This window comes from Hemitrygon akajei, chromosome 2 (assembly GCF_048418815.1).
Source record: "Hemitrygon akajei chromosome 2, sHemAka1.3, whole genome shotgun sequence".
Classification (NCBI taxonomy): domain Eukaryota; kingdom Metazoa; phylum Chordata; class Chondrichthyes; order Myliobatiformes; family Dasyatidae; genus Hemitrygon; species Hemitrygon akajei.
The window spans coordinates 14488134-14514976 of record NC_133125.1 but is presented as its reverse complement, the minus strand read 5'-3'; the positions used below and the strand labels follow the sequence as shown (position 1 = coordinate 14514976).

Sequence of the window (26843 nt, the reverse complement as noted above, 5' to 3'; positions counted from 1 at the left end):
ATATTGTATTGCCTAATACTCTTTTAATTTTAGTAAACTCTTTAAAGTGTATTTCATACTGGTATTTGTTGTGGGTTTGATACTGTTGGCGGGCGCGAGGCATAAACGCGATTCTCACAGCACCTGCGTGTACGGGAGGTGGGTTGGTGTGTGGCTGGATCTCCTTTTCCCCTAGACATATACCAGCCTTTGTGGGTAAGTGTTACATACAGGATATCCATCATCAAGAACTCCCACCATCCAGGCCAGGCTCTCTTTTCGCTGCTGCCATCGGGAAGCAGCGACAGGAGACTTTAGACCAAAACCACAGGTTCAGGAACAGTTATTACCCCTAAACCATCAGGCTCCCGAACCAGCATGGAAAACTTCACCCACCTCAACACTGAGCTGTCTCCATAACCTATAGAAGCACTTTCAAGGACTTGACAACGCATTCTCAATATTACTCGTTCATTGTCTTTTTTTTTATATTTGCAGTTCACCTTTTGCACATTGGTTATTTGTTCATCTTTATGTAGTTTTTGTCCATCCTTCTATGTATTGATCTTATTGGGCTTTGTATCTTTCTGTGAATGCCCACAAGAAAATGACATACACGATGACGTATACATACTTCGATAATAAATTTACTTTGTACTTTGGTGCAGTCAAGCCACTTAACAAAGAATCACCTAAACTTCAGAATAGCCCGTTGTTTCAAACTGTTCATGAAACTGTTTGAACAGGAGCTGGCGAAACTCACGTTCTCCTGTTACAAGACCAGAAGCCTTGGAAAAATAGTGTAAAGGCCTCTCCAGCTGCCTCATCCTTCTGTATTGTTACAAGACCATGACGTGGAATCCTCTGATCCCAGGGCAACTGGCAGACTTCCAGAATGAAAAAAGAATCATATCTCCTTAGTTAGCCACACTGTTAGAGATTGGGAAAAGCTGCTAGTAAAACAACTTCTTTTAAAACCTCTGTTCTAGATTTTCTGCACCATGCACTATCAAAGTTCAAAATACATTTACTACTGAAGTACGAGTACGTTATACAACCTTCAGATTCATCTCCTTATAGGCAGCCACATACTGCTTCAGCTACTTCCGCCTGGCAAACGCTACCACAGCATTAAAGGCAGGATCAACAGGCTACAGGATAGCTTCTTTCTACAAGCCATCAAACTTTTAAAGTCACATGGCTGTACATTGCAACAGAGTCATTACTCAAATATTTTTACGCCCTCATGTTGTGGGATGGATGTAAGATTTAAATAAATTCTATTAACAAAGAAGCCTCAAAAGAGACCATTAAAAAGAACGTCAAACAACCAATGTGCAGAGAGGTTAAAATTAAAATGTGCAAACAATAGAAGCAAGCAAGCAGCATTCAGAACGGAAGTTTTATGAAAGGCGACCGGAGCAGGCCACAGCCTCACGATCATTCCTGACCTTGCTCCATTTTATTGACCAAGTTAGAAATATTTCTACGCAATGAGGCTCTAGTTTTTATTACCAGCACCAATTATACGTTATCTCAGCAGTGAAAGGGCACGTGGTAAATAACTTTGATATGGGGCAGCGTGTTGATGCCGGGTTTCCGTTTCCTTGTTCTGATTTCCTTAATGTAACTGATCGTTTTGGTTTGTTACTTTAAAAATTGTAGCTTAGAAACATCATGTTGTGAGCACTGCAGAGGATACTATGGCTATGGCAGATACATCATCAACATTATGTGCCGCGTTGTATGATATAGGTCATCATGATCTCATGACCATGATTGTCCTTGGCAAATTTTTCTACAAAAGTGGTTTGCCATTGCCTTCTTCTGGGCAGTGTCTTTACAAGACGGGAGACCCCAGCCATTATCAATACTCTTCAGAGACTGTCTGTCTGGAGTTAGTGGTCACATAACTGGGATTTGTGATATGTACCGGCTGCTCATATGATCACCCACCACCTGCCCCCATGGCATCACGTGACCCTGATCGTGGAGGTGGGGGGGGGGGGCTAAGCAGGTGATACACCTTGCCCAAGGGTGACCTGCAGGCTAGAGGAGAGAAGGGGTGCCTTACGCCATCTTTTGTAGAGACGTATCTCCACCCTGGCACCCAATGGTAGATTAAAACCCACTTTAACAAGGAATAAATCAAAAATGGAGGGCTCATGAGAAAATCCGAACGCATGAGAGAGCGGAGGGTGAGACTGATTTTAGAGTAGGTTAAAAGGCCGACACAACATTGTGGGCCAAAGAGCCTGTACTGTGCTGTAATGTTCTGTGTTCAATGTTGTACGATCTATTTCATTAAAGCTAAAAGTAAGCTGCTTGAGGGCAGTAAAAAAGCAGCTGAGTCTGGTGGCAACAGTAGAGTCCTGCCGAAGGGGGTTCGGCCCGACTGTACTCTTTTCCTAGATGCTGTCTGGCCTGCTGAGTTCCTCCAGCATTTTGTGTGTGTTGCTGTGATTCCGCTGATACAATGGTTAAATAGGCAATACTACAGCACTTGTAAGAAATTTGAAGTACTGTGGCGACCCACTTTCTGCGCAGGCGAAACGGGTCACAAATAGCCAGCGCGCGGGGGGAGACTTTAGTAATGTACCTCCGACGTCATTTCCACCCGGAGAGGGCAGGCGCTAGGGATTTAAATGCCAGCACCGCGAAGTTTGAATAAACTAGTCTCGAAACAACTTACCGACTGCGTGTCGTTATTTCAGCGCTGTGTGTAGCACATCGCTACATTGGTGACCCCGACGGTCCAAACGGGGTTTGGACCAAAGATGATCGACTCTTCATCTGTTCACGCAGTTTCGCTAAAACTGCCGACTTTCTGGACGCTGCGACCACGCGTGTGGTTTAGCCAAGCAGAAGCCCAGTTCCAGATTTGGCAGATATCCTCTGATTCCACGCGTTACTACCATGTGGTGAGCGCCCTTGACCAGGAGACGGCCGCCCAGGTTGCGGATTTCATACAGTCACCCCCAGAAGAAGGCAAATATGAAGCATTCAAAGCGCTGCTCACTGGGACCTTTGGCCTCTCACGGCATGAGCGGGGTGCCCGCCTGCTTCACCTGGACAGTTTGGGAGACAGACTGCCATCAGCATTAATGAACGAGATGCTGTCCCTGGCTGATGGGCACAAGCCCTGCCACATTTTCAAGCAAGCATTCCTGGAGCAACTGCCCGAGGACATACACCTGCTGCTGGCCGACGCAGATTTCAGTGACCCCCGGAAGGTGGCGGCCTGGGCAGATGTGCTGTGGAAAGCCAAGAGGAAGAGTGTGGCATCTGTCGGTCAGATTACCAGGCCACGCATCCAACAGCAGACCAGACAAGGCCCGGCAGGGGGGCACACACAACACAGAGGCAGGAGTGAGGAGGGCAGTGAACAGTGGTGTTTCTACCACCAGCGGTGGGGCACAAAAGCCCACCGTTGTCGCCCGCCCTGCCAGGGCCAGGGCCAGCTGCCGCTAATGACTATGGCGGCAGGCCACCAGGACAGCCTCTTGTACGTCTGGGACAAACAGTCGGGACGCCGCTTCTTGGTCGACACCAGAGCAGAGATTAGCGTCTTGCCCCCGATGGGGTACGACACCCACAACAGGAAGCCAGGACCCACCCTGAGGGCCGCAAACGGCAGCACGATACGGACCTATGGCACCCGCACAATGCAGCTGCAGTTCGGCGCCAGCCGGTTCACGTGGGACTTCACACTGGCCGCGGTGGCCCAACCACTCCTGGGGGCGGACTTCTTGCGAGCTCACAGCCTGCTGGTCGACTTGCAAGGGAAAAGACTGGTACATGCCGAGACTTTCCAGACGTTCTTCCTGGGTGAAGCCAAGTTGCCGGCCCCACACCTGGACTCCATCACGCTGTCGGACAACGAATTCACCAGAATCCTGGTGGACTTTCCATCGATTCTGGCACCGCAGTTCACGGCAGCCATGCCCAGACACGGGGTACAGCACCACATTCCAACCCAGGGACCACCCCTCCAAGCCCGCGCACGAAGGCTCCCCCCGGAAGAGCTCCGCCTGGCGAAGGAGGAATTCAAGCAGATGGAGGAATTGGGGATCGTATGGCGGTCCGACAGCCCATGGGCCTCCCCCCTGCACATGGTGCCCAAAGCAACAGGGGGCTGGAGACCATGCGACAACTACTGCAGACTGAACGAGGCTACAACGCCGGACCGCTACCCTGTGCCACACATTCAGGACTTTGCAGCAAACCTGCACGGCGCACGAATCTTCTCCAAGGTAGACCTCGTCCGGGGATACCATCAAATCCCGATGCATTCGGACGACGTCCCCAAAACAGCACTCATCACCCCTTTCGGCCTTTTCGAGTTCCTCCGCATGCCATTCGGCCTAAAGAATGCCGCACAGATGTTTCAGCGGTTAATGGGCGCGGTGGGACGCGACCCGGACTTTGCGTTCATCTATTTGGACAACATCCTCATAGCCAGCAGCAGTCGTCAGGAGCATCTGTCCCACCTCCGTCAACTCTACGCCCGACTGAGTGAATACGGCCTCACGATCAACCCGGCCAAATGCCAGTTCGGGCTCGACACCATCGACTTCCTGGGCCACAGGATTACCAAAGACGGGGCAACACCTCTGCCCGCCAAGGTAGACGCGATCCGCCACTTTGCCCGGCCCAACACGGTCAAAGGCCTACAGGAGTTCGTTGGTATGGTGAACTTCTACCACCGTTTCCTCCTCTCAGCAGCCCGTATCATGCGCCCTTTGTACACCCTGATGTCGGGTAAAGGCAAGGACATTACTTGGGACGAGGAGGCCGCGGCCACTTTAGTTAAAGCCAAGGAAGCCTTGGCAGATGCCACGATGCTGGTGCACCCCAGAACGGATGTTCCGACCGCACTCACAGTGGACGCACCCGACACAGCAGTCGGTGGGGTGCTGGAGCAGCTCATCGAGGGGCACTGGCAACCCCTGGTGTTCTTCAGCAAGCACCTACGACCACCCGAACTCAAGTACAGTGCTTTTGACCGGGAGCTGTTGGCACTGTATCTGGCGATCCGGCATTTCTTAGAAGTTCTTAGAAGGCAGGCCATTCGCCACATTCACGGACCACAAACCGTTGACCTTCGCGTTCACGAAGGTGTCCGATCCCTGGTCGGCTCGCCAGCTGCAACATCTGTCCTACATCTCCGAGTACACAACGGACATCCAGCATGTCTCGGGGAAGGACAACGTCGTGACGGACGCACTCTCCAGACCAGCTGTCCAGGCCCTGTCCCTGGGGGTGGACTATGCAGCACTGGCGGAGGCGCAGCAGGCAGACAACGAGATGCCCAGCTACAGGACCACAGTCTCGGGTTTGCAGCTGCAGGACTTTCTCATAGGCCCAGGTGATAGGACCTTCCTGTGCGACGTGGCTACCGGCCAACCTCGCCCCATCGTCCCGGCAGCCTGGAGACGGCGAGTTTTCGACTCCATACACAGTTTGGTGCACCCATCTATCAGGACAACCATCTGGCTGGTCTCCAGCAAGTTCGCGTGGCACGGACTTCACAAGCAGGTCAGTGAATGGGCCAGAACGTGCGCGTAGTGCCAAACAGCCAAGGTGCAGCAGCACACTAAAGCCCCGCCACAGCAGTTCGAACTCACCCACCAGAGGTTCGATCACATTCACGTGGATATCGTGGGCCCCCTACCAGTGTCCCGAGGAGCGCGGTACCTCCTAATGATGGTAGACCGGTTCACGAGGTGGCCAGAGGCGGTCCCGCTCACCGACACATCTGCCAATTCCTGCGCCCGGGCACTGATCGCAACCTGGGTAGCACGCTTCGGGGTACCGGCCCACATTACCTCCGACAGAGACGCCCAGTTCACCTCCAGCCTGTGGTCGGCTGTGGCCAGCCTGTTGGGAACACAGCTGCACCACACTACTGCCTACCACCCACAGTCGAACGGACTAGTGGAGCGTTTCCACCGTCACTTGAAGTCGGCTCTCATGGCCCGCCTGAGAGGACCTAACTGGGTGGACAAGCTTCCCTGGGTCCTGCTTGGAATTCGTACAGCGCCTAAAGAGGATCTGCATGCCTCGTAGGCCGAGTTGGTGTTCGGCGCGCCCCTGGCCATCCCAGGAGAGTTCATACCAGCCCCAAGGGGGCAAGAGGAAGCACCCACAACAGTCCTGGACAGACTACGCGAAAGGCTCGGCAACCTGGCCCCCGTACCAACTTCACAGCACAGACTGACCCCGACCAATGTACCCAAAGACCTGCAGGACTGTAAGTTTGTGTTTGTATGAAGGGGCGAACACCAGGCACCGCTACAGCGGCCGTACGAGGGGCCGTTCAGGGTGATCAACAACAACGGGTCCACGTACGTTCTGGACATTGGGGGGAAAGAGGAGGTTTTCACGGTGGACCGACTCAAACCAGCCCATGTGGACTTGGCACAGCCAGTCAAGGTTCAGGCACCGCGGCGCAGAGGCAGACCTCCCAAACAGAGGCTGATCCAGACTGTGGACATTGTGGGGTGTATCGCCGGTTCTGGGGGGGGTTATGTGGCGACCCACTTTCTGCGCAGGTGAACCGGCTCACAAATAGCCAGCACGCAGGGGGAGACTTTAGTAATGTACCTCTGATGTCATTTCCGCCCGGAGAGGGCAGGCGCTAGGGATTTAAATACCAGCACCGCGAAGTTTGAATAAACTAGTCTCGAAACGACTTACCGACTGCGTGTCGTTATTTCAGCGCTGTGTGTAGCACATCGCTACAGTACTTTATTTAAGGTGATTGGAGGAAGGTATAGAGTTATAAATGCAGAGACTGGTGGGTGTGTGGAATGCACTGCCACAGGAGTTGGTGGAGGCAGATACGTTGAGGGATATTTAAGAGATTATTTGATAAGCACATGGATGAAAGAAAAAAAAATGGAGAGTTATGTGGGAGGGAAGGGCTAGCTTGATCTTAGAATTGATTAAAAGGTTGACACAAAATTGTGGGATAAAGGGCTTGTACTATGCTGTACTACGTTCTAAATATAATTAGTATGAGTGGCAACAATAATTTGCTGACATGCAGTAGGGTAGAATTCTGACACTGAGTGAAATGGGCTGTATCTCTCAGGAGTCCATGAATACTAGTGCATTGTGTGGTCTTCAGAATATGCCAGCTCTGTACCTGAGTGCTCACAACCTGCACAACAGAGCCATCTCTAATACCTCTAGTGAAATTTGAGTACGTGTAGCGACACCGTGTCAATGGAAAGCAGATTTACCCCACTGGAGGGATCACTCTTTATAGCAATGTAAAACCGTCTGTTTGCCTTGTGGCCACATTCCACTGTTCATGTAGATACAACACTTACCAGAAAGCTCCTGAAACTCCAGCTTCTGACTGAAGATGAGGTAGTTGCTGGCAATGAAATGCAGTAACCAGTTAGACAATCTGGTTGCGTTGTGGAACTGAAAATAAATATTTCAGATTAAAATGCATGCACGAGAAAAGGTTTCTATTGAAATCATGAAATAGAATACTTATTATTTAATTATTTATGGTTTTATATTGCTATTTTTCTACACTATCCTTTTTTGGTGTGACTGTAACGAAACCCAATTTCCCTCGGGATCAATAAAGTCTGTCTGTCTGGCACAATAATCAAGTTACAGTATCTGCACTGTAAATTGTAAACACAGAGGCCCTTCCTTAATGTACGTCAAAAAAAAATGGGCAAAAGTCCATAGCAAACTCAATCAGAAATCTAGGGATAAAATTTGATATTAAAGTCAAACTTACAATCAGATTAAAAATAAGATAAACAATTCATTTTTATCATGAGGTAATGTTGCAGCTCTATAAAACTCTGGTTAGAACACACTTGGAATACCGCGTTCAGTTCTGGTCGCCTTTCTTCCATGCTCCACTGTCCTCTCCGATCAGCTCTTTGTCACTTCTGCCTATCACCCCCCACCCCCACCCCGGCTTCTCACATCATTCCCACTTTTCCCCCTCCCTCACCTGCCTATCACCCTCCTCCACCTGCTGTTGCTTCACCACTTCCCTCCACCCTTTGATACCGGCTATCTCTCCTCTTTCTATCCAGTCCTGAAGAAGGGTCTCCACCCGAAACGTCAACTGTGCATTTCCCTTCATAGGTGCTGTCTCGGTCACTGAGTTCCTCCAGAATTTTGTGTGTTTGTTCCGGTTTCCAGCGCCTGCAGTCTTTCTAGTGGCTTGCTTTGATACTTACACTCAGTGGCTACTTTATCAGGTACACCTGTACACCTGCTCATTTACGCAAATATCTAATCAGCCAATCGTGTGGCAGCACCTCAATGCAGAAAAGCATGCAGACGTGGTCAGGAGGTTCAGTTGTTGTTCAGACCAGTACATCAGAATGGGCAAGAAATATGATCTAAATGACTTTGAATATGAAATGATTATTGGTGCCAAGCCGGGTGGTTAGAGTATCTCAAAAACTGCTGATCCCCTGGGAGTTCATGCCTTTGGCGTTTACAGCAAAAAACAAATAAAAACATCCAGCGAGTGGCAGTTGTGTGAGAGAAAACGTCTTGTGATGAGAGAGGTCAGAGGAGAATGGTCAGACTGGTTCAAGCTGACAGGAAGGCAACAGTAACTCATATAACCACGTGTAACAACAGTGCTGTGCAGAAGAGCATCTCTGAACACAACACATCGAAGCTTGAAGTGGGTGAGCTACAGCAGCAGAAAACCACACCGTATGTTTCATAAATATATTACTATTGTAAATGGTAAAAACACTTGCTTATGCAAACATACCTTTGCCTTGTTGAACAAGTTGACGATACTGAGGTTCGTTGATACAAGTTCTCTGCTGGGCATGCTCTGTAATTGCGTTACAATGTATGCCTCACACATCTGCTGCAGTCGTTGTATCTGATACATTTCAGCACATATCAGTAGAGCCATCGCTTGGAGAATGCTGCCTAAACACAGAAATACCTTTCTTTAAGAAAACAGCAATGATCATTGTACACAACCTTGACGTGCAGTATTTGAACAGGTCACATCACTCGTATCACCTGGGATTTCCTGTCACGGTGATGCTGCAGCTCCCAACTGCTGGGTACCAAGGGCATGTGATTGGAGCGGTCAAGGTGTAGAAAATACATTTGGCAACATTTTGCACCAACAGAATTTGGAACGTTCCCCAATGGTTGCTCAATGGTCCAGTCACTCCCTTCAGAGGTCAAACTGTACAAAACACACTTCGGAACAATTTGCAACAACAGAATTTGGAATGTTCACTGATGATTGTCAATGGTCCATTCACTTCACAGCTCCTTGTTCAGATTTCCTTAATACAAATGATTGTATCAGCTTATTTTAACACTTGTAGCTTGGAAACATCATGTTGTGAGCACTGCAGAGGATATTATGGCTATGGCAGATTCATCATCATCATTACATGCCATGTCGTATGACATTGGCAATCAAGACTCCATGTCCATGATTGTTCTTGGCAAATTTTTCTATAGAAGTGTTTGCCATTGCCTTTTCTGGACAATATCTTTAGGTGAACAGGTTTAGGCAGATAGATAAAGTCCAGAAAAATTACCATCTCCAACAAGAGAAAGTTTAAACAACTCACCCTCATATTCAAAAGCATTTAGGTCTACTGTGGTAATACTTAACCGGAAACTTAATGCTGTAATGCTGCAGCATTTTTTTGAGGATGTGAATGAGGTGAACAGTTAAAGTGGCATTTGGGCCAATTACTTGTTTAAATCTCAAGTACAGTTACTTTCACCCTCTACTTTGAAATCCAACTGTCTTGTTGATATTTGGACCAAGGTCCCTATATCTTCTGGTCTTACTGAAAGGCCTAGAGAGAGCGGATGTGAGTATAAGAACATAAGAATTAGGAGCAGGAGTCGGCCATCTGACCCGTTGAGCCTGCTGCACCATTCAATAAGATCATGGCTGATCTGGCCATGGACTCATCTCCACCTACCTGCCTTTTCTCCATAACCCTTAATTCCCTTACTATGCAAAAATCTATCCAACCTTAAGTATATTTACTGAGGTAGCCTCCACTGCTTCATTGGGCAAAGAATTCCACCACTCTCTGGGAAAAGCAGTTCCTCCTCATCTCCATCCTAAATCTACTCCCCTGAATCCTGAGTCTATGTCCCTAGTTCTAGTCTGACCTACCAGTGGAAACAACTTTCCTGACTCTATCTTATCTATACCTTTCATAACTTTATACATTTCTGTATCTCTTCTCATTCTTCAGAATTCCAGTGAGTACAGTCCCTAGCGACTCAATCTCTCCTCATAGTCTAACCCCCTCATCTCTGGATTCAACCTGGTGAACTTCCTCTCCATCACCTCCAAAGCCAGTATATCCTACTTTAAGTAAGGAGACCAGAACTGCACACAGTCCTCCAGGTGTGTCTCACCAGTACCCTGTACAGTTGCAGCATGACCTCCCTGCTCTTAAATTCAATCCCTCTGGCAGTGAAGGCCAACATCTCATTTGCCTTCTTGATAGACTGCTACAGCCACAAACCAACTTTTTGTGATTCATGCACAAGCACTCCAAGTCCCTCTGAACAGCAACATGCTGCAATTCTTTTTTACCATTAAGAAGAAGATATTTCTTATCACAGGGGAGTCTAGGACCAGAAGGACTCAGAATACAAGGATGTCCCTTTAGAACAGAGATAAGGAGGAATTTCTTTAGGCGGAGGGTGGTGAATCTATGGAATTCATTGCCACGGACAGCTGTGGAGGCCAAGTCACTGGGGATATTTAAAGCGGAGGTTGATGTTCTTGAATAGTAAGGATATCAAGGGTTACAGAAAGAAGGCAGAAGAATGGGGTTGAGAGGGATAATAAATCAGACATGATGGGCCAAATGGCCTAATTCTGCTCCTATGTCTTACGGTTTTATGATCCACCACCACCACATTTCGGAGCACAGCATGAACTCATGAACACCACTTTACTATTTTGCACCATTTATTTACTTATATTACTGTAATCTATAATAATTTTTAGGGTGTTGCACTATACTGCTGACACAAAACAACAAATTTCACGGCATACATCAGTGACGATAAACCTAATTCTGATTCGACAGCTTGCCAATAGGTGAACAAAATTGCATTCAGAGATCCTGATTTCTAACCGGCTGGTCCATTCAGTAATTAGGTAAATGTCTCAGAAAGGTAAATAAATGGTGAAGTTTGAAGAAATATTGACTATCGGTCCCTGTACCCGTACAAATGGTTCCTCACCTGTGCAGCAGGAATCCGTATACAAGTACTCCAAGAAAGCGAGAAAGGTTTCCTTGGAAACACCATGAATAGGAACATGACACGTTTGCGTTTCGATGTAGTTTCCGCTAAACATCGCGGCCATTACCTCACACCGAGCCACCAGCACTGCTTTATGAGCATATATACAGGTCCCTTGAGAAAAAAAATTTAAAAACATTTTATTTCACTCACTTTGATGCCACAAATGGAACAAATAATCCTGATTTCTCACAGGCAAATACAACAAAACTGTCAATTCCTTATCGTCCAGGACATCTTCAAAAGGCAGCATCCATCACTAAAGATCCCCACCACCCAGACCCAGGACATGTCCTCTTCTCATTGCTACCATCAGGGAGGAGGTACAGGAGACTGAAGGCACTCACTGAACATTTTTGGGACAGCTTCTTCCCTTCTGTTATCAGATTTTTGAGCAGACAATGAAACCATAAACACATCTTTACTGTTTCAATGGGCCAAATAGCCTAATTCTGCTCTTAAATCTTATGATCTTATGGTCTAGATAGAGTGGATGTGGAGAGGGTATTTCTTACAGTGGAGGAGTCTAGGACCAGGTGGTTTCAGTATAGAGGGACGTTCCTTTAAAACAGAGAAAAGGAGGAATTTCAAACAAGAGAAAATCTGCAGATGTTGGAAATTCAAGCAATACACACAAAACGCTGGAGGAACTCAGCAGGCCAGGCAGCATCAGTGGAAATGTGTATAGTCAATGTTTCAGACCGAGACCCATCATCAGGAGTGGAAAAACAGATGAGGAGTCAGAGTAAGGTGGTGAGCGGAGGGGAGGAAGAAACACAAAGTGATAGGTGAAACTGGGATGGGGGAAGGGGTGATGTAAAGAGCGGTGAAGTTGACTGGTGAAAGAGATACAGGGCTGGAGAAGGGGGAATCTGATAGAAGAGGACAGAAGGCCATGGAAGAAAGAAAAGGGGGAGAAGCACCAGAGGGAGGTGATGGGCAGGTAAGGAGATAAGGTGAGAGAGGGAAATGGGAATGAGGAATGGTGAAGGGGAGCGGGAGTGGGGGATATTACCAGAAGCTCGAGAAATCGATGTTCGTTCCATCAGGCTGGGGGCCACCCAGACGGAATATAAGGTGTTGCTCCTCCAACCTGAGAGTGACCTCATCGCAACAGCAGAGAAGGCCATGGATTGACATGTCAGAATGAATGGGAATTAACTGTCTATGTTCCAAGCCTATGCTGGTAACGCTCCCCGTCTTTACGTAAACTACATTGATGACTGCATTGGTGCTGCTTCCTGCACCCACATGGGGCTCATCGACTTCATTCACTTTGTCTCCTACTTCCACCCTGCCCTCAAATTTACCTGGTCCATTTCCAACACCTCCCTCCCCTTTTTGACCTCTGTCCCCATCTCTGGAGATAGCTTACCTACTGATGTCTATCACAAACCCACTGATTCTCATAGCTACCTGGACTATACCCATTCCCACCCTGTCACTTGTAAAAACGCCATCCCCTTCTCTCAATTGCTCTGTCTCCGCTGTATCTGCTCTCAGGATGAGGCTTTTCATTGAGAATGAAGGAGATGTCCTCCTTATTCAAAGTAAGGGGCTTCCCTTCCTCCACCATCAACCCTGCCCTCAACTGCATCTCTTCCATTTTGCACACGTCTGCCTCAACCCATCCTTCTGCCACCCCACTAGGGATAGGGTTCCCCTTGTCCTCACCTACCACCCCACCATCCTCTGTGTCCAGTATATAATTCTCCGTAACCTCCGCCAGCTCCAACGGGATCCCACCACCAAGCACATCTTTCCCTCCCCTCCACTTTCTGCTTTCCACATTATCGCTCCCTAGCGACTTCCTTATCCATTCGTCCTTCCCCAGTGATCTACCTCCTGGCACGTATCCTTGCAAGCGGAACAAGTGCTACACCTGCCCCTACACCTCCTCCCTCACTACCATCCAGGGCCCCGAACAGTCCTCCCAGATAAGATGACATTTCACCTGTGAGTTTGTTGGGGTCAGGTGCTCCCGATGTGGTCTCCTGTATATCGGTGAGACCCGACACAGACTGGGAGACTGCTTCACTGAGCACCTACACGCCATCCACCAGAAAAAGCAGGAGCTCCCAGTGGCCACCCATTTTAATTCCACTTCCCATTCTGACATGTCAGTCCACGGCCTCCTCTACTGTCGTGATGAGGCCACACTCAGGTTGGAGGAGCAACACCTTATATTCCATCTGGATAGCCTCCAACCTGATGGAACGAACATCAATTTCTTGAACTTCCGGTAATGCCCCCCACCTCACACTAACCCCTCTCCTTCACCATTCCCCATCCCTATTCCCTCTCTCACCTTATCTCCCTACCTGTCTATCACCTCCCTCTGGTGCTCCTCCCCCTTTTCCATCTTCCATGGCCTTCTGTCCTCTCCTATCAGATTCCCCCATCTCCAGCCCTGTATCTCTTTCACCAATCAACTTCCCAGCTCTTTACTTCACCCTCCCTCTCCCTCCCAGTTTCACCTCTCACCTTGTGTTTCTTCCTCTACTCCTCCCACCATCTTACTCTGACTCCTCATCCTTTTTTTCTCCAGTCCTGGTGAATGGTCTCAGCCCGAAACGTCAACTGTACTCTTTTCCATCGATGCTGCCTGTCTTTCTGAGTTCATGCAGCGTTTTGTGTCTGTTGAGGAGGAACTACTTCAGTGTGGAGAATCTGTGGAATTCAGTGCCACAGACAGATGTGGAGGCCAAGTCATTGGGTATATTTAAAGCAGAGGCTGATAAAATTCTTCTTTAGTAAGGGTGTCAAAAGTTATGGGGAGAAAGCAGAGAAAGGGGTTGAGAGGGATAATAAATCAGCCGTGAATGAATGGCAGAACAGACTCAATGGGCTGAATGGCCTATTTCTGCACCTATGTCATTGAATAGGTAAACAAGGAAAGAGGATTCCAAAGTGATCATCCAAAGAGCTGCGACAGATGACATGAGGATTTCATGTGTTGCTCAAGAAAAAAAACTGGAAAAAAGATAAACCTGGCATTTACAAACCAGTAACATAACGTGGAGGCAAGGAGACTGGCAGAATGATCTGGCATTTGGGAAATTAAATTTAACAGAGATCACACATCTTGGAATGAAGATCGCAGAGGGGTACTTAAAAAAAAAGAAGAATCTCGCCCGAATGGTTGACTGTTTATTCCTCTCGTTTCAGGGGTTCCTAACCTGTGGTTCACGGACTCCTTGGCTAATGGTAGGGGGTCGAAGGCTGACAGCCCCTGCTTTTGATGCTGCCTGACTTGCTGAGCTCCCCCAGCATTGTGTGTGTGTGTTGCTCAAGATTTCCAGCACCTGCAGAATCTCTTGTGTTTTTGAGAGGTGCAATGGGACCGAATAAAAACGTATCATTAAAGGTGAGAGGATTGGCTAACAAAGGTGTTCATTCCCCATATGGGAAGTTGGCATTTACAAATAGTGGCACAGACTACCAAACGTGGCACTTCAAGCCAAACGTACCGAAAATGATGGCCTGGCACAGGAGATTGTATCATTCTGAGAACTGAACTCTAAAGGCTTTCAAGAGAGGGCAGAATAGTGTGATACCAGTTTTAAGTTTTATTAACTTCATGCAATTTGTACAAAGAATAAATAACTGTTCATGATAGCACAGACAATAAGTAAACAGAAGAGACACGAGGAAATATTTCTCAGCAAGGGTCGCTGACCAAAAATATCGACTTACTCCCTTTCCACAGATGTTGCCTGACCCATGAGCTCTGCCAAGATTTCTCTTTTGTTTCAGGTTCCAGTGTTGGGAAGTTTATTTATATTCCAATTACTGCAGAAATACTTCCTTCTGCATTAACCGTTAGGAATCCCTGCTCGAGAGGCTGGTGGGGAGTGCAATGGGGAGGGCTGATTCAAATGTAAAAGCAGCTTGGAAGGAGAACGTGCTCGAAGGGAAAAATGTTGTGAAGATACACAATCGGTGGCCACTTTATTAGGCACAGCTGTACACCTGCTCATTAATGCAAATATTTAATCAGCCGATCATGTGGCACCAACTCAATGCATAAAAACATGCAGACACCGACCGTCAAGCAGTTCAGTTCAAACATCAGAGTGGGGAAGAAAAAGATTTTGACTGTGTTGACTTGATTGTTGGTGTAAAGGGGGTTTCTTCTTTTTCTTTGTTACTGCGTATGTTAATCAAAATGGCTTCTTTGTTTTGTTAACAGTAGGAATGCTTCTTTGTTGCGAGAGAGTGCTGTAAGCTTGTTTGGGTTAAAATTTACTGATAACGAGAATTGTATTCCTTCGTAAACCAATTGGGATTAATGTTGTTCTCTCTTCTGAGTCTGTAAGCTATTGTTGGCGGGCTTTTGGGGAGATCGGCGCGAGGGGGTGAGAGAGAGAGGACGCGATGCTGTAAACTGGGCGAGGAACGGACCCCAAGCGGGGGTCTGAGGCCAGGAGGTACCCCGAGGAGAGGAGACGAAGATAGATGTGCTCGTTGACCACTTCGGATGGTCCTGAGCTGCGAGTCGAGGAGTTCGGAGGGGATCGAATGGTGGCCAAAAGACGTCAGTAATTGAGCTCCAACGGTTGTGCACGAAGTGGTTTGGACTTTGATAAGTTTGGCACCTTTTCTTTATTTTCTTTTCCTTCATATATGCTGTATGGTTATTAATCAGTTATAGTAATCTTTATAAATTGTAATCATTTAATCGCATATGGTGCCGTTTGTTCTTTGGTTGAGGCGGGGACATCACACAGCATCCACACCAGCTGATTACCCAGTTTGGCGGGGCCAAAGGCTGCTCCCCCTAGACGAGAACGAGCTGAGCGAGCCTGAGGCGACCCAGGGGGTTACACTGGTTTCTGACGGGGTGGCTTTGAGTACCTCAGAAATTGATGGCCTCCTGGGATTTTCATGAACAGTCTCTAGAGTTTATAGAGAATGGTGTCAAAAGAACAGAAAAAAAAACATCCAGTGAATGGCAGCTATGTGTGTGAAAATGCCTGGTTAACGAGAGAGGTCAGAGAAGAACGGCTAGGCGGGTCCAAGCTGATGGGAAGATGACAGTAACTCAAATAACCACACGTTGCAACAGTGGTGTGCGGCAGAGCATCACTGAACGCACAACACATTGAACTTTGAAGCAGGTGACCTGCAGCGGCAGAAGACAATGATCATACAGAAAGACACTCAGTAGCCACTTTATTAGGTACCTCCAGTACCTACATGTATAGTATTAGGTCAGGGAGTGAGCTTAACTTGGAAAGAGTTCATCCAGCACGGCGGTACGAATGCCTGATTTTGCTCTAATAAATTATGGCATTTGATGGAACAATAAATCGCCTTCCACTTCCAGCATCAGTAAACACCCCCTTAAAAAATTCTCCCGGATAAAGAAGGAAAAACTAAATTAAAGAACATTTTGTACTTTCAATCAAAGCTATGCAAAATACATAAATATTCATGTCCCTGTTGTGACAAACATTTCCAGAGGTAAGATTATGTGCAACGTGCTGTAGCAGTGCTGGCCACAATTAAGCTGGGAAGATTTGGCAGATGCTAAAACCATGAAATTACAGGTGTAATTCTGCTCTATTTATTTTATTTGGAGATGCTGCATGGAACAGGCCTTCTGGCTCAATGAGCCACAGTGCCCAGCATCCCACCTATTAAGACCATAAGATTTAGGAGTAGAATTAGGCCGTTTGACCCATTGAGTCTGCTCCACCATTTTATCATGGCTGATCCAATTTTCCTCTCAGCCCCAATCTCCTGCCTTCTCCTCATATCCCTTCAAGCCCCGACCAATCAAGAATCTATCAACCTCTGCCTTAAATATAGAGAAAGACGGCCTCCACAGCTGCCTGTGGCAAAGAATTGCACAGATTCACCACTCTCTGGCTAAAAACAATTCCTCCTTATCTCCATTCAAAAAGGATGCCCAACCTGTTGATTCCCAACTTTGTCTGCGGTCTTACCAACATTTGCCTCCACAGCCTCTCCACTAACTGTTCTGGCACTCTGGTTCCCCTCCCCCTGCAACTCTAGTCTAAACCCCGCCATGCAGCACTAACAAGCCTTCCTGCTACAATATTAGTCCCGCTCCAGTTCAGGTGCAAACCACCCCTTCTGTACAGGTCCCACCTTCCCTGGAAGAGAGCCCAAAGATCCAAAAATCTTGTGCCCTCCCTCCTGCACCAATTCCTTAGCCACGTGTTAAACTGTATTGTCTTCCTAGTTCTGACCTCACTAGCACATGGCACGGGCAGCAATCCTGAGATCACAACCCTGGAGGTCCTGACCTTTAACTTAGCACCTATCTCTCTGTACTCCCCATGCAGAACCTCGTCACTTGTCCTACTCATCTCATTAGCACTTACATGGACCACGACCTCTGGCTGCGCACCCTCCCACTTAAGATCCGAGATATTCTGTACCCTGGCAACATACCACCTGGGAATCTCATTCTCGCTCACCGAACCTCCTGTCCATTCCCCTAATGAATCCCCTATCAACACAGCATGCCCTTTCTTCCCCCCACTTCCTTTCTCAGTGCCAAAAACCCAACCACTGTGACTTTCCTCTGTTAGGTTCCCCCCCCCCTCCCAAAACCCCAACAGTATCCAAAGTGATATACCTGTTTTTGAGGGGGGTGGCTACAGGGTTACTCTGCACTCGCTCCTTAACTCCTTTTCCTTTCCTGACTGCCACCCAGTTTCCTGTGTCCTGCTCCCGGGGTGTATCTACCTCTCCCTATGTCCTATCTACCACCCCTTCACCCTCCCGACTGATCCAGAGTTCACCCAGATTCAGCTCCAACTTCTTGACGTGGATTGTCAGAAGCTGCAGCTGGATGCGCCTCACAGTTGTAGTCATCAGGGACACCGGAGGTTTCCCCGCCTTCCCGCTAACCACAAGAGGAGAATTCCACTATCCTGCCGAGCTTCTCCACAGACCCTGCTGAGCAGATATAAAGAGGAAAAACAGAACCCTGAGCTTTTCCTTTCTTTGCCTCCGTTGACTGAAGTCCCTCTTTGCTGACGCATCAATGAGCTAAAACCTCAAGACCACCACTCTGACTCTCAATGGCCGCTGCGCTTTGTTCTTGCTAATCAAACCCAAACACAGACTGTTCACTGGTCAGAACTCTACTTCGTTGTAGCAACCCACTCCTCATGTTGCCACTCGGGCAGCAGGCCTCAGTGAAATCCCCTCCTCTCGAAACCTCCAAGTAACCCGAGCCTCATCCCTGGGCAATTTAGGGTGACCTACTAACCGGTACATCTTTGGACTGTGAGAGGAAACTTGAGCACCCGGAGGAAACCCACACAGTCACGGGAAGGGCATACAAACTTCTTACAGAGGGCGCCGGAACTGAACTCTGAACTCCAACGTCCTGTGCTAACCATCACAATATTATGACACCCCAATTCATTTCCTGCTTCTCACGTGTTTCTTTAATATATCCAAAAATGCTGTGACTGGAAGCATTTCTTTACTGTGCAAAGAGCAGTATTAGAAACATTCACAAAACAAGACCAATAACAGCCTTCCACAGAGCATCGGCACCTTTACCTCTTGTGAACAAAGAAACCTCCACTAAAGACAGAAAATCCAGGAGAAATTCAGCAGGTCAGGCAGCGTCCGCAAGAAACCTCAAAAACATTTCAAGACAAGAACCCTTAATCTGCAGACGTCTCATCTGCAATCGTTTGCTCTTCAGACTAATCTGTACCTTGTACTTTAAAGATGACATCAGCCAAGTCAGGGTTTTTGAGGAAAAGACTTAAGGAACAACAGCAGCTTTGAGATTGTTCTTTTCCTTTTGCCGTTGGGTAGTCAATCCCACTGGAATAAAACGTCTGAAAAATTTAAAAAACATAACTAATAATTTAAATGATTTTTTAAATTATTTGCATTTTCTCACATAGTTCCTAATATGGCAAATATAGTTTTTATTATCTTTTAATGTAAAATACTGTGCAAGTGACTTGGGCACACATATATAGCGAGGGTGCCTAAGACCTTTGCACAGTATTGTAGTAATTTTATGTTTTGCACTGTACTATTGCCAGCACAAAAAAAAAATTCATGACATGTGAGTGATGACAAACCTGATTCTAATATGGGTCTCTATTGTGGACTGAGAGTGGGAAGGGGGCAGGGAGAGGGGAATCATGGCTGGGAAAAGGGGAAGGGAGAGGGGAGGGAGTGGAAACACAAAAACACAAGAATACGTACACAACTCTGGAAGAACTCAGCAGGTCAGGCAGCATCCGTGAGAAAACAGCAGCCAACGTTTTGGGCCGAGACCCTTCATCAGGAATGGGGGGGGAAGAGAGGGCTGAAGCCCAGTAATAGAGATGGGGAGGGGGTAGGGCCTAGAGGCGCCAGGTGGAAAACCAATCAGAGGAAAGTTAAGTGGGGGAGGGGGAGGGGATAAGCATGAAAGAACAGTAGAGATAAAGAAGCAGAAAGTTAAAAGGGGAGAGAGGCAGAGGGGGACCTGGGATAGGGGAAGTGGGAGGGGGAGGGAGTGGGAAGCACCAGAGAGACATTCTGTAACAATCATGAACCAATTGTCCGGATTCAACTGACCTTGCCTGGTGTCTCAGGGCTGGGTATGTCTGCACCTGTGCCACCCACCCCACCCCCTGCCCCGCACTGCCCTGGCACTCCTTCTCTGCCACCTATCCTACACCCCTCTCATGGTGCTCCACCCTCACCACTCCCAACATCCTTTACTCCCGCCAGATTTACAAACTCACTCTCCACTCTACGTTGACAAATACAGAAGCGTACAAAAGTCTTAGGCACTTTAGCTATAAATATGTGATTCCACCAAACGCAGTAAACACAAGACAGAATTACATTAACACTCCGTTTGGGTAAAATCAGCAACTATCCCACACAGGCCTACAGCAGACACAAACTCAATGGCTCTCCACGCAGCCTCACATCACCTGGACAATGCAAACACTTATGTGAAGATGCTGATTATTGACTATCACTCAGCTTTTAAAACCATCATTCCTACAGTTCCTCAGAACTTCCCTCTGCATCTGGATCTTTGACTTCCTAACAAGGCCACAATCTGTGCTGACTGGAAATAACGTCTCCATCTTGCTGACAATCAACACTGGCGCACCTCAGGGGTGTGTGCTTAGCCCACTGCTCTACTCTCTGTATACTCATGACTGTGTGGCTAGGCATAGCTCAAATAGCATCTATAAATTTGCTGACAAGACAACCATCATCGGCAGAATTTCAGATGGTGACAAAAGGGAGTACAGGAGTGAGATATTCCAGTTAGTTGAGTAATTTCACAGCAGCAACCTTGCACTCAACATCTGCAAGACCAAAGAGCCAATCGTGGATTTCAGAAAGGGTAAGTTAAGGAAACACAAACCAATCCTCATCAAGGAATCAGAAGTGGACAAAGTGAGCAATTTCAAGTTCCTGAGTGTCAATCTCTCTGAGGACCTAACCTGGACACAACATATTGATGCAGCTATAAAGAAGGCAAGACAGTGGCTTTACTTCATTAGGAGCTTAGGAGGACAATGACACCTAATGGTGACTCCTTTGCTTGCATCTTCAGAAGCAGCTCTATTTCTGTCTTTAATATCTCATTTTTCCCTTTCAGGGTTATTTTGAAGACCCTGACCTGGAGCTACACACTGACTTTGGTTCTTTGCAGGAATGGGAGCCGCTCTTGGGATCTCACTACTGGCCACTATTCGATATGCCAAGGATGCGGCCTAGAAAACTAACGTGCCTTTAGGGTTCCAGGGTTTCGTGGCTCTGGAGGCGGGCAGATTCGAGGTTGGTGCCACCGCCTGGTGTGTCATGGGAGGCAGAAGATTGAAAGCAGCCAGCTGGCTGTGTGCCCAGAGACCCAAGTCCTTTGGGCACAGAGCTTGTAAGAAGCGATGCAACAGACTTTTAACATCGTAAATCAGTGAGTTGTTTATGTCTCCCCTCTCGCTGCAAAACAGGGACACCTCTTTTTCCTTTATTAGGGAGAGAGAGAGCCTGTGGTATGTCGAATACCAGGTGAATGAGTAGTCTTTAGGGTACTGCAAGTCTGTGTCTTTACTGATGTTTTGCTGCACGCTTGAGTGTTTGGTGGGGGGCGCCAATGCTATTTTGCTGCTGGGGGGGGTTAATACTCTGCTGCTGTTTATGTGTGGGTGAGGGGATCTGGGAGAAACTTTGGGGTTTTAACGTTTAACTGTCATTCATTCTTTGGGGCACTCCTCTGTTTTTGCAGATGTTTGCGAAGAAAAAGAATTTCAGGATGTATATTGTACACATTTCTCTGACATTAAATTTACCTTTGAATTTGAGGAGATCAGGTTTGTCAACTAAAACTCTTGAAAACTTGTTCAAATGTATCGTGGAGAGCGTTCTGATGGCTGCATCACCATCTGGTATGGGAGAGGGCTACTGCACAAGATCAAAATAAGCTGCAGAAACTTGTAAAATTAGTCAACTCTATCACTGGTACCAGCCTCCCTAATATCCAAGACATCCTCAGGAAGCGCTGTCTCAGAAAGGCAGCGTCCATTATTAAGGACGTCCAGCACCCAGGGCATCCCTTTCCTCACTGTTACCATCAGTGATTCAGGAACAGCTTCTTCCCCTCTGCCATCTGATTTCTAAATAGACAATGAACCCATGTAAACTACCTCACTACTTTTTTTTATTTGTTATTTTCCACTAATTACTTTAACTCAACTATTTAATAGACATACATATACTTACTATAATACAGTTTTCTTTCTCTATATTGATTTCTCATGCATTTCATTGTACTGCTGCCCTAAAGTTAATGAATTTCATAACATATGCCGGTGATATTAAATCTGATTCTGATGTGCATCATTATAGAACTCAGAATATTTGTTTTCCTTGCTCCAGTGTATCTTATTTGGAAGTTCATTCACATGGGATGCAATCTGCGCTTAACAATGAGAGGTGACATATTCTTAATATTTAAAATTCAAACCGAGTGACATGTAGCTAATGTTTCAATATCTGCATTTATCACTTTACTGTTTGCAGATCATTCTCAAAAAGAGGAGATCTTTTGAAAGTATATTTGTTTTGAATGGGAACATTAATAAATTTTGGTTTCCATGCAACTTGTGGTTATGAAGCAGTGAATGGAAGCTGATGCGGTACAATTGTGTCTATTGTGTGAGCTTAAACAACTGAAATAAATATTACCAGTAAATGTATCCTGATGAAGATATTTGCTTTGAATGGGAACGTTAATGAACTATTGATTTCCATTCCATTTGGTGATTAAGGTACTGAATGGAAGTCGATGAGATACAATTGTGTCTTTTGTGTGAGTTTATAGAACTGAAAAAACATTACCAGTACAGTGTGCTCGATGTGCAGACTTTACCTATTAACTCTTGCTTTGGAGGGGTGAAGTACCAATTTATCCTTCACAGTAAATTACACAGAAAATAACTACATTCTCACTTTCTTCTGGGAAACTGCCTAGATTAGAGAACATGTCTTCTGAGGATAGGCTGAGCAAGCTAGGGCCTTTCTCTTTGGAGTGGAGGAGGATGAGAGGTGACTTGATAGAGGTGTACAAGATGATAATAGGCATAGACTGAGTAGATAATCAGGGTCTTTAGCCCAGGGTGGAAATGGCTAATATGAGGAGCATAATTTTAAGGTGATTGGAGGAAAGTACAGGGGGGACAGTAGAGGTTTTTTTTAAACAGAGAGAATGGTGGGAGCATGGGGTTGTGGTAGAGGCAGATGCATTAAGAACATTTGGGAAACCCTTAGATAGACACAAGGATGATAAAAAAAATGGATGACTATGTTGGAGGTAAGGGCTGGATTAATCTTAGAGTAGGTTAAAAGATTGGCACAACATTGTGGGCCGGAAGGCCTGATCTATGCTGTGATGTTCCATGATCTAAACGGTGCAGGGAAAGGGAATTAGCAGCAACCTTTGCAATGTCCCTTGTATGGCAGCAAAAATAGAAGTGCCTCTATCCCCCGATGGAAGAATTTAGTTTGCCATCTTCCTCTCCTCCTGACTCAGCCTCATTCTTCTCACTCTCATTCTCCTACTTAGCACATGGTCTCTGTCTCCCATCCCATTTGGGGTGTCTGATCACTAATTTCTCTTGCGCTCTCAATCACTGTCTTCTCTTTCTAGTTGCACTCCTGATTCCTCAAGTGTCCCGTTGCAGGCCTGATCTCCTGGCACTACCCCTTGGCTGGATGCTAGCTGGGAAACAGTACAGGAATTCAGAATATCGGCAGTAGGTCTGTCCTCATCCAGGCCAGGTGAATGTCAAGAGCTGGACAACAGACAGCAGCTTAAATTGATTTATCCACCTTCCATCTTTCCACTCTGTATACCCTCGTTGAGGTTTCTTGAGTTTGTTATAGCCGGGGTGGTAATGGGGAGAAGCTCCCACTACCCATTAAATGCTCCCAGTGATGTGCGCCTCAAGTCCAGCTCCTGTCCAGTCTGGCTTAGCGACTAAGCCCAGCAAAACTGCTTCTGCTGACAGGAGAAGGGGCAAAGGTGGGTTAATGGAGCCTTAAAACCAGTCTCCATGGGCAGATTGGACTCATCAGCCGTGGTTAGCAGTTGATCTATGGGAAGGAAAACTCTTAACTCAAATCTCCACCTTGCAGCTATACCCACTCATGGGGCAGGCTTCAGGAGTAAACCCCAAGGGAAAAATCTGGAGTTGGAGTCCCTAAGGCAGCCCTACATTCTGTACAATGCTGTCTAACAACTCCTGCAAAGTTGCTGGTACCAAATAGGAGCAGGAATAGGCCATCTGGCCCGTCGAGGCTGCTCTCCCATTCAATATCATGGCTGATCTGCCCATGGACTCCACCTACCTGCCTTTTCCCCCATAGCCCTTAATTCCCCTACTATGCAAATATCTATCCAACCTTGTCTTAAATATACTTACTGAGGTAGCCTCCACTGCTTCATTGGGCAGAGAATTCCACAGATTCACCACTCTCTGGGAAAAGCAGTTCCTTCTCATCTCCATCCTAAATCTGCTCCCCCGAATCTTGAGGCTATTTCCCCTAGTTCTAGTCTCACCTACCAGTGGAAACAACTTTCCTGCCTCTATCTTATCTATCCCTTTCATGACTTTATATGTTTCTATAAGGTCTCTCATTCTTCTGAATTCCAGTGAGTACAGTCCCAGATGTCTTCATCTCTCCTCGGTCTAACCCCCTCATCTCTGGAATCAACCTGGTGAACCTCCTCTGCACCATCTCAAAAGCCAGTATATTCTTCCTCAAGTGAGGAGACCAGAACTACATGCAGTACTCCAGGTGAGGCCTCACCAGTACCCTGTACAGTTACAGCATAACCTCCCTGCTCTTAAATTCAGCCCCTCCAGCAGTGAAGGCCAACATTCCATTTGCCTTCTCGATACCCTGCTGCACCTGCAAACCAACCTTCTGCGATTCATGCACAAGCACTCCCAAGTCCCTCTCCACAACAGCATGCCGCAATTTTTTTTACCATTTAAATACTAATCTGGTCTTCCACTTTTCCTTTCAAAGTGGATGACCTCTCACTTACCAACATTGTACTCCATATGCCAGACCCTTCCCCACTCACTTAACCCATCTATATCCCTCTGCAGACTCTTTGTATTTTCTGCACAATTTCATCAGATTCATGGAGAGGGGGAGCTTGCTACATGGGCAACAGCACGCTCTCCATATCGTACTGCTCAGGCTTGTGTATCTAGACAGATAGTACGCAACATCCGTGGTCAACTCTGACGGACGAAGGCCCTCACCCTCATCCTCCTTGAAGGAAAGAGAATAAAAAGAAAATATGCCCGAAATACTCAACAGGTCAGGGAACACTGGTAGAGAAAAGAAAGAGTAACGATTCAGGTCTATGACTTTCCATCAGTGGAGGATCGCATTCAAAGACTCGAGTTCTCCATATTTATTGCTTGCTTATTTATTTATTTATTTATTTATTTATTATTAATTTCGTTTTTTTTCTCTTTTTGCACATTACTGTGCAAAAGTCTTAGGAACATATATAGTGCTAGGGAGTCTCAGAATCTTGCACAGTACTGAAGTAATTCTGTTTTGCACTGTGCTGCTGCAAAAATAAAAACAAATTTCATGACGTATGTGAGTGATGCTAAGCCTGATTCTGATATGGGTCTCTATTGTGGACTGAGAGTGGGAAGGGAGCAGGGAGAGAGGAATCATGGTTGGGAAAAGGGGAAGGGAGAAGAGAGGGAGTAGGAAGCATCAGAGAGACATTCTGTAATGATCAAAAAACAGTTTGTTTGGTATTAAATAACCTTGTCAGGTGTCTCAGGGCTGGGTGTGTCTGTACCCGTGGCACCACCCCGGCCTCCCTTCTCTGCCACCTGTCCCACACCCCTCCCATGACACTCCACCCTTGCCATTCCCAACATCCTTTGCTCCCAGCAGATTTACAAACTCACTCTCTGCTCCATGTTGCCAAATACAGCACTATGCAAAAGTCTTAGACACCGTGCTATATACTGTTTACGTACATTAGACTTCTGCACGGTACTGCATGTGCACAATTTGCTGTCTTTTGCACATTGGTTATTTGTCCATCTTTACTGTGTGCAGTTTTTCAGTACTTTCACTTTGTTTCTTTGTATTTACTGTGCATGCCCACTAGAAAATGAATCTCAGGGCAGTATATAGAGATATAAATGTAGATTGATAATAAATTTACTGTGAACTTTGGAACAGTTAAAGGTCTTATATGAACACCAGAGAAGGAGGAAAACACAGAAAGACCTACCATAGAGTGGAAGAGAAGAGAAAGAAGAAAGGTGAAGGATATGGAAAGGACAAGTTTGAATATTGGAGAATTAGAACATTGAAACACACGGTTATGGAGTAGATACAATTTGGTATCACTTTCTGTACCAGTAGTCCATTATTTTAAATAAGGAATACTAAAATAGATTAAAAATAAGTGTCTCAGTTCCAGGCTACATATTTGTACCAACATACCTTGGAGTTGCATTTGAAGAGAAGACTGAGTGTTTCCAACACTTGCCTCATTTCTTCTAGATTGTTTAACTTCTTCCAGAGCACCGACTTCAGTTCATCCCAGCTGTCAGTTCCTAGTCACAGATAAAACTCTTTGATAATTTATTGCCAAACCTAATTACAAATTGTAATATTTAATACATATTTTGACTGAATTCTTAATTTTATAAATTTTAAGCCCTTAGGGCTAAAATCATTGCTCTAAAAGCAAAATTGCCATCTGGTTTCTGAATGGACATTGAACCCATGAACTCTATCTCACTACTTTTTACATCAATGTTTGCCCTACTTATTTAATTCAACTATTTAATATATAAACTATTATATGTATGTATATATACTCTTCCTTTTGAGCACGTGTGTTAGTGGATCGAGTGAAAGATCATGGAGAACAGGAGTCCCTACAAGATATTTGAATCAGAGTTCTCCCATTTTATCTAATGCAGAACTCACAAGGAAGACCCCAGTTTGTGATGCTTGTTTGTACCAGGGGACCCAGA

General features: G+C 46.4%; 1 protein-coding gene across 3 annotated transcripts in view; it reads right to left on the bottom strand.

Annotated features, from left to right (window-relative positions):
- The window catches only part of rhobtb3 (Rho related BTB domain containing 3), a 99205-nt gene that overhangs the window by 8256 nt on the left and 64106 nt on the right, over positions 1 to 26843 (bottom strand). For all 3 annotated transcript variants that reach the window (XM_073067545.1, XM_073067535.1, XM_073067554.1), the window contains 5 exons: positions 26305 to 26417; positions 19001 to 19127; positions 11233 to 11406; positions 8750 to 8916; positions 7317 to 7413 (listed from right to left, as the gene is read on the bottom strand). In XM_073067545.1, coding sequence (XP_072923646.1) covers positions 7317 to 7413; positions 8750 to 8916; positions 11233 to 11406; positions 19001 to 19127; positions 26305 to 26417 — 678 coding nt within the window. The remainder of the gene's footprint in view (positions 1 to 7316; positions 7414 to 8749; positions 8917 to 11232; positions 11407 to 19000; positions 19128 to 26304; positions 26418 to 26843) is intronic.